The sequence below is a fragment of the Gouania willdenowi genome, chromosome 3 (assembly GCF_900634775.1).
Source record: "Gouania willdenowi chromosome 3, fGouWil2.1, whole genome shotgun sequence".
Classification (NCBI taxonomy): Eukaryota; Metazoa; Chordata; class Actinopteri; order Blenniiformes; family Gobiesocidae; genus Gouania; species Gouania willdenowi.
Window position 1 is genome coordinate 32577642 of NC_041046.1, and position 8754 is coordinate 32586395.

Below are 8754 nucleotides of genomic sequence, written 5' to 3' on the forward strand. Positions count from 1 at the left end.
TGACCAATGTTTGCGCAAGAAACGCTTCTGCGAACCCAAATACTGCCCCGGGCCTGAAGACGCAGCCAGGCCAGCAGAAAGAGTGGGGGCCAAGGAGCCCCAGGTCACCCCCCCCCCACGACCGAGCAGCCCCCCAGACGCCCCCAACATCCCAAGCCGAGAGGCAGCCACCACCCCACACACACACACCCGAGAAAGCCCCAAGGAGCTGAGGACCCAGCGCTCCCCGACCCCAACCCCCTAGCCCCAAGGAACCCCAGCAACATCCACCACCCCACCCCCACCCACACCCCAGCACCAAACCCCCCGAGAGGAGGGCGCAGAGAGCGGAGGAGCAAAGGCCAACGCCCAGTAGGTGGCCAGAGCTGGAACATAATTAAAATATTGAAATGAATCCCAGAAGTCGATGGGTCATTCCATGTCCTCTCAAAAATAGCCAACGCACTTTGCTCGAAAAATTTTTCAATTATTTTGTGCTTTTTTGTTTTCATTTTTGTGTACCTTTTTTTATTTAAAAAAAATTATATATATTTTCTGTATTTATCCTGGGTGTCTGTAATGTTCTGGATCAACATGTACATTAACAAATGTCACATTTATTACATCACAAGCAAATTCTCCAAGAATAATCCAGAATATTGATTTTTTTTTATTTAGTAAATAAACCCTTTGTCCCTCTATCCTGTTCAAATGTGTCAAACTACAATAATTTAGAGGAAATAACGTTATTAAAGGAAGTTACACGGGAATGTTAAATGACTTTTTTTCATAATTGTGAAAAATAGAGATCAATTGTCTTGCAGCAAAAATTGTTTTTCAAATGATCTTAAAAGCTTTGCATCCTCAGTGAAAGGATTATTTGTTTTGCACTTGTAGATATTTATTGTGAACTCATTTGTTTTTGTTCAGTCAACCTTTGCACATTTAGATTTTTTTCAATATTTATTATTTACATTTAATATGTAGATTTAACATTTATACATACATTATATTTTCATAAGAAATGTAAAAAAAGTAAATGTAAGGTTTAGATTTAAGATTTAATATTCAGATTTAGCATCTAGATTTAACATTTATATTGAAATGTAGCATTTAAATTTAGATTCAATATTTTGATTTAATACTGACATAATTTTACGGGAAAAGAAAATTTCACAAACACTGCTGGAAATCTGGTCAAAGGCAATATAAATAAATGTTTTTTAAGTATGGTTTGTTGCTAAACTTGCTGCTTATTTTAGTAAAATTTTTACTTTTTTGTCTGTCTGGTTTTTTTTTTAGTTATTTCCATTTACAAATGTTTTCCTACTTTTTCTATCTGGAGATACGTGTTCTTTGTGGATTTTTGCAAGACGGAAATATGTGAAATACATTTGATATTTGTACTTTTGAAGTACGGTGTTGAACTGCTGAAGTCAGCATCTAATTTAAAATCCAAATAAAAAAACTGAGATTGATACTTTTCATTATTTTATTTTTTTTAATCAGGTAAAGCACATTGAATTCCCTACACAAAAACATCTGCCTTCCTTTGCTTTAAGGAAGTTTTATTGTGGTGGGAGAATCTGGAGAAAACAACTCAGTCTGCAGTGGATCTTCTCACATTTTGTGCCGAGCTAAACAGCTGAAGAGTTTTTTTTTTCAAGTAAAACCAGTTTTCACTCCATCTCCACGTCCTTCGTCTTCTTCTTCTTCTTCTTTGTCCTGTTCCTTCTCTTTCTTGGCTTTCCACTTGTGGCGGTGAGCACTTTTAGTTCAGCGTTTTCCTTCACCAGAAGCTCCATTTCTTGTGTTTTTTTCTCCTTTTCCTCCATCAGAGTGAGATGTTGGGTCTGAAGAACTCCATACTGAGTGTCCCACTCAGCGTCTTTGTTCCCCAAGGTGGAAATCTGTGTCAGGAGATCACAGTTCTCATTCGTCAGGGCTATAACTTGTTTTGTTGTTTCCTGGCGTTCGTCGGTGAGCTTTTCCTCATGTTCTTTCTGAAGGTCAATCATTCTATCCACTGTGTCCTCCTCCAGAGGAGGAGACAGTGGAATGATCCCATTGTGGTGTTGAACATCCATTAAAGGGAGGATCTCCTCATCTTTCTTTTCCAGCTCAGTGTCCGTTGTCTTCTCCCTTTCTGCTCCATTCAGAGACACATCATCATCAAAAATGCAGTTTAATGCATTCCTAATGTGCTCCAGTCTCCTGTTTCCCTGTTGGAGAGTTTTCTTTAAAGAGAGGATCTCCTGATCTTTCTTCTCCATCTCAATATTCTTCTCCTTCACCCATTCTGCTTCCATCAGGGACACAGTATCCTGATGGTAGCTGTTGAGCCTACACACTTCACGCTCCATGTTCTCCACTCTACTGTTGGCCTGCTGGAGAGTTTTCTTTAAAGAGAAGATCTCCTCATCTTTCTTCTCCAGTTCAGTGTTTATCTTCTCCCTTTCACTCTTCATGTTCTCCACTCCACTGTCGGCCTGTTGGAGAGTTTTCTTTAAAGAGAGGATCTCCTCATCTTTCTTCTCCAGCTCAGTCTTCATCTTCTTCTCCCATTTTGCTTCTATCTGGGACACAGTATCCTGATGGTTGAGGTTGAGAATACGCACTCCATGCTCAATGTGCTCCAGGTCACTGTCGGCCTGTTGGAGAGCTTTCCTTAAAGAGAAAATCTCCTCATTTTTCTTCTTTCGCTCAATGCTCGTCTTCTTCCCCCATTCAGCTTTCACCTGAGACACAGTATCTTGATGGTCCTGGTTGAGCTTACGCACTCTATGCTCAATGTGCTCCAGGTCACTGTCGGCCTGTTGGAGAGTTTTCTTTAAAGAGAGGGTCTCCTCATCTTTCTTCTCCAGCTCAGTGCTCATCTTCTTCTCCCATGTTCTCATCCGAGACACAGTACCATCTAAGATGCTATTGAACTCACACCGAATTTCGCTCATTGAGCTGCTAGACCCGTTCTTCCCTTTTTCCCTCTGACTGCAGACCCCCTGCATTCCACCTCCATTTTCGACCATGTCATCCATGATTCTGATCCAGTCTCCAAACTTTCCTCTTGAAGAAGACTTCTACCAGTCCTTTGTGCAGTCAAGCAGAAAATCTGATACACACTCAATGTGCTGTTGGGTTTTTCCACAAGAATCGCTCCCTTCCTGTTAAAGGATATAAACTCAATGCAGTTTAACTTGTAATGACTTCTATTCTCACCGATTATCAAAGTCACACTGAGCTGGCTTTGATATTTTAGAACATTTATGACTCAAAGTTCCTTTCATCTTTTAGAATACTTGTGACTCAAATTGACTTTCATGTTTTTAGAACACAAATGCCAGAGGCAGAATGTTCCAAATGTTCCACATGAACAGGGGAATAAAATAAAAGGTTAAGGAGGACCGTACCATTATATGTACCATTACATGTATTCATGTAAAACAGAAGAAGTTGCTACTTTGTGTGATTTTATTTTAAGTCACTAAATTTTGACTTATTTTCTCGTGGTTTACAGTCAGTTTCACAAAATTTAGCACAGACTCAGATGAAGCAACAAACAAAAAATCATTAAAATGAGAAAGTCTGCACTCGTCTGTTTAACAATGAAAAGAAAAGCCATATTTTTGTATGTATATAAAAAAAAGAATAGGGCCAAGGTCCCTGCTGTAATACAAGTTGCCTATTTTTGTTTTAAGTGTTTAAATGCTGTCATTTTCCTTAATATGATACAAATGTTATAATAAAAACTTTTTAGAGTAAAAAAAAACCAACAAAAACATTTCCGCCTCAATATCAACTATAGTGAGTTATGGCGTCCTCTGCTATCCACTCCATCAAGCTCCATTAAAGATAGCTAAACGAATAACTATTTAATCACAAAAATAAAAATGGTATTTTCCACTTTTTTGCATTTCTTTATTCCATATATACCTAGAGTGAGATAAAAGAGTTCACTGGATATAAAATCTGATCTGTAAACTTCATTCTTGAACAAAACCAGAAGTCACTGCTGCTCATTGAGGGTGACAATAACAAAAATGGTTACCATGGTTACCTGGCGAACTTTGTCCTTACATTTTTATATAAAGTCAGAGTTAAAGTAAAACTGTTTTTAATGTAGTGTTTACCAACGACATTACTCTGTAAACGTTTGGTTTTAAATAAGTTCAATATGTCTTAACCGGAAGCTACATCCTCGATGCTAAGGAAGTTAGCAATGTGGAATAAAGATGCTCAGTACAGTGTTATCATTGAAACAGTGTCCATTTCAACTGGTGAACTAATATTGATTTCAGTTTACTATGGAAACTGAAGATATTGAAGTCATTATGCATATCTTTATTTCATGTTGTGTATTTTTATTTTTGTTCTGTGTGTTTTGGGAGTAGTCAGCCTTGTGCATCTTTGTTGTCAATTTGTATATTTTTCTATTATTTCAAATGTTTTTGTTGTCACATTGTATATTTATCCTTTATTTTTCATTTAATTATTCAATAAGCACACTGTACATTTTTAGTTTGATCGAATGTATACTTTTTGATATGTGGACAACTGTTTTTCATTATTATTAATTTGCTTTGAGCTTCAAGATTAAATAATATTAAGTGAGCTTTTTGTTGGTTTCAGGCTCGAACATGTTTGGGCCTTCAGTAAATAACTTAGGACATGTCTGAGATCCCTGTCATTTTATCAGCTTTGAGTTATGTACATATATTGTTTAAATCACTAATGATTAGTCAGATATACAGTATTTTCTTTACTATTTTCACTGGCCCATAACTGAATGTGGGAATGTCCTAAACAAGAACTTCTCGTCCCCTCAAAGCTCCTGTAGCCAATTGTATTTGATTGAAAAATTTAAATTATTAGAACAGTTAAAAGAAAAAGAAAATAGCCAAAAATTCGTTCTTATTTGTTTTGTTTGACTGATGAAGCTCTCAAAACATCTTCCAGGACACCTAAAGTCGATCCAGACATTCCTGACATCCTATGAAACGGACTGAAACCCTGTCAGATCGTGCTGGAACATCACGTCTGAGTAGAAGTTCAGATTTGCACAAACATGTCAATGATAGCTCAAGTGATGTCATAACAGCAGCACCCAGTCAGAAAAGAGATGGATTATGCAGTTTGAATAGATTTCCCTTTCTTGTCTTTTTGGGTACGGTACTCATTTTGACGCTGCAGGCTGACCCTAATAAAATTAACTCAATCTAAGAGTGAGTTATGATACTGATGACACCTTAAAAACAACTTTTTCATTGGCTTTAGTCAAGGTTATGGTTGATTTGTTTAATTCTAAAGATACAAGAAACTAGAAAAATGAGCTAGTATTTTATTACATGATTAGGTCTACAAAGGTCATTTTAACATCCTCGAATCATTTCATGTCATGCTTTATCTACAGGAAGCAAGTATAACAATCAGTATACAGTGTAGTGACGTTTGATTTATTTTTACATGATCTGAACTTGTGTCATGTTACTGTAAAATTATCTAAAAGACTTTTCAAATGCTCACCAACATTTTGCGAGCCTTAAGTTGTTACTTTTTTGAAATTCTTGATGGCTGTAATATTTCTGCTGTATGTGTATATTCTTGAGGGTAGAGTGTTGCAATCATGTACAGGAAAGACAGAGAGAGAGAGAGAGAGAGAGAGAGAGGGAGAGAGAGTATGCACAATAACTGCCCTTCCCCATGTTTTTTCCTACACTCAGAAAATGATGCAGGTAAGAAGAATCCTCGTAGGTTGAAGCTGCCAGACAGAACTTTAAAATCTTCTTTTTCTCACATTTTAGATTGTATTCTGGAGCCTTTCACTATTTGTGTGAGCGGGACAACAGCTGCTGTTGGTAAGTTAGAGACACACTATTGGATGGACAGAGGTACGAGCACTAACATAGGACTGATACATCCAAAGACAATCAGACCATCTGCACTTGTGCTGTGACCTTAAGAATGCAAAGACTGCAGGAAATGTGTTTCTTTCTGTTCATGCATGGACCTGACAGTGTGTGTGTGTGTGTCTGTCTGTCTGTCTGTCTGTCTGTCTGTCATTTTTTCCAATTTTTTTTATTTCCTAAAACCTTTTTTTAAAAAATCTTACTCTGTCACAGGAGAAATGATATATTTCAAGCAAAACAACAAAAAAATGATTAGGCCACCACTTCCTATTGTGCAACTTCCTGTCGGGTCAATAGATGATGGTTTGATTAAACAAATGACCCAATGTTTTTTGTTTTTTTTATTACTACATACACAAAACAATGTGTGTCAATCTGTGGGGCGCATCTCCCTAGCTTTTATTTTGGTCCATTATTATTTATTATTACTGTTCTAAAATATGCAATTGCACATTTTATGTGGTTTTTATGAGTTTTGAAGACGAATAGTGAGAGCTTTTACCTCTTTTCCAATATATGTAAAAAAAAAAAAATTTTACCCATTTTGTTTTTTTTTTTTAATTAAGAATAACTCCCCACCTTTGGCCTTTCACAATAAGAGCAGTGGCTATAAACTCAAGAATATACCTTCAATCAATAAATAGCATCACCTTCTTGATGCTGTTGTATCCTAAAACAAAGGAGCTTGATTCACGACTCAAACCAAAAGCTATCTTCTCTATCACACAGGAAGTTGTGCCCATAAAGATATCCATCGTAACTCCTCCGGGAATAAGACAGATGATATTCAACAACATCCACAACTTCAGTCACATGATCAATAACAACCCTGTAACCTTTGCTTGCTCTCAGTGTACAACATGAATGCTACAGGGGAGGCAGCAGACCAGTCTGTGTCTGCTTCAAGCAGCTCCTGGCAGGCAGAAGCTTCAAAAGGAATCCAAATTACTATCACCCTGCTCATCTTCCTGGTAAGAACTCCCTCATGGCTTCCAATAAATCATGTGTAGGGTTCTATAATTGGCTCAGAACAGAAATTTCTTTGGAGACTGGCCAAGGAGATTTGTTGCCTAATGCCGATAAAATATTAGAAACCTTGAGTAACTCAGGGGTCACCAATACAGTACCCGTGGGCACCAGGTTGCCTGCATGGACCATGTGACGTGCCCTCAGGAGCTCGAGTCCCCAACGAGCTGAGATTTACTTTCCAAGATTCAAACTCATTATAAATGTTTATTTTCACTGAAACATTGTTACACGTTTTTAATTGATGCAGATTTGGTTTATGGGTTTATGTTAAATATAATATAAAATATGACATAATTGTTACATTTCACAAATGTTGTATATTATATGATTATCTAAATGTTGTTTGTTGCTAGTAAAATAGGAAGATTATACTTTTCTATGAAATGTAATGTATATGAAGCTGCATAATTGACAAGTGTTGCATGTTGAAACTTAAACATTTCCTACTTTTTTAAATTACTGCTCGCCTTCCTTATTATCTCACCCTCTAATTAAAGTGAAACATTTAGTATCTAAGAAGTGCTTTTCAAACTGGTAGCCCTTCGGACTATTCTGTACCTATGAAGTAGCGCAGTATCGCAAAGGTGAGGGACCCCTGATCTAACTGCTTTCTGCTACTTCTTTTGGTAACCCAAGGTTGGGGTCCCTCTGAATGGACTGGTGGTTTGGGCGCTGGGCCTTCAGCGTCATCGCCACCTGGGGCGCAGAGGCAGTGGGGAAGAGACCCGAGCAGCCAGCAGTTTTCGTGTCTACGTCCTGAACCTGGCCCTGGCAGACCTGGTGCTGCTGCTGCGAGCCCCCCTCATGTTGGGCTACATCTCCAATAACTACAGCTGGCCGTTCGGCAGTGTTTCCTGTCTCCTGGTGATGTTCCTGCGAGGCCTGGGTCTGTACACCTCGGCTTTCCTTCTCTGTGCCGTGGCTCTGGAGCGATGCTTCTGCCTGCTGAGGCCCATGTGGGCGCGTATGCGACGGGCATCCTGGGCCGTGACTCTGGCCTGTGGTCTCCTGTGGCTGGTTGCCGCCATCTTTTCTGCCCCCTACCTCTACTTTGCAGTCTTGAAGGAAAGAAACGGGACACTACAGTGTGAGGAGAGGGGAACGTTCAATATGGGTTTGTTTCTCACAGAAACCATTGCAGGTTTCATTTTGCCCTTGTTGGTGTTCTTGGGAAGCAATCTTGCTGTTTTATTGAGCATCAGACTAGTAGTGCCCCCAACTCCAACAGCCTCCCCACCTACAATCAATCACAGGATGACCAGGATGTACCAAGTGCTCTTCATCACCATGTTCCTCTTCCTCTCCTGCTGGGTGCCCTACTTTGTCTGCCGGTTTCTCCTGGCCGTAGCTGACAGCGGAAAGACTACTCTGTCTAGATCTGCACTCTACGGTAAATACATCTCTATGTTCCTCGTGTACATCAAGAGTGCACTTAATCCTGTGCTGTATGTGTTTGCTGCCCGCGGCTTAGGCCGCGTCGTCAAAACTTCAATCGTGAACACCATTCAAAGACTTTTTTCTGACGACTCCTCAGAATCCATACGGAGGAAATCACTCAAGCACTCACAGACCTAGCACAGAATTCTACGACAGCTGAATGTTTTCTTTGTTGAAAAGGCGTCTCCCTCTGCATATAGCTTCTCCTACTTTATTTTAAACTATGTAAATACAATTAAATAATGAATGCTTGATGAGTTCTTGTAAAAGAACATGAATGCCACTTTTTGTTCACAATTAAAACCAATCTTTCTACACCTGGTTTTGAATGTGTCTCGTGTGTCTATTATACTCAAAACTTGCACAACAGTATTACAAAATACTTCCTATATTTCATCATCTCTGT

At 38.9% G+C, this 8754-nt stretch overlaps 1 protein-coding gene across 2 annotated transcripts; it reads left to right on the forward strand.

The window, feature by feature from the left end:
- Positions 1-5599: 5599 nt before the first annotated feature.
- On the forward strand, positions 5600-8665 carry LOC114481481 (C3a anaphylatoxin chemotactic receptor). 2 transcript variants are annotated; one of them, XM_028476363.1, is made up of 4 exons: positions 5600-5708; positions 5778-5831; positions 6735-6853; positions 7548-8665. In XM_028476363.1, the coding sequence occupies exons 1-4, from the start codon at positions 5600-5602 to the stop codon at positions 8484-8486; spliced, it is 1221 nt and encodes a 406-aa protein (XP_028332164.1). In that variant the 3' UTR covers positions 8487-8665. The 2 variants fall into 2 exon arrangements, with proteins under 2 accessions (XP_028332164.1, XP_028332156.1); XM_028476355.1 differs by having other exon boundaries at positions 5653-5831.
- The last annotated feature ends 89 nt before the right edge of the window (positions 8666-8754 follow it).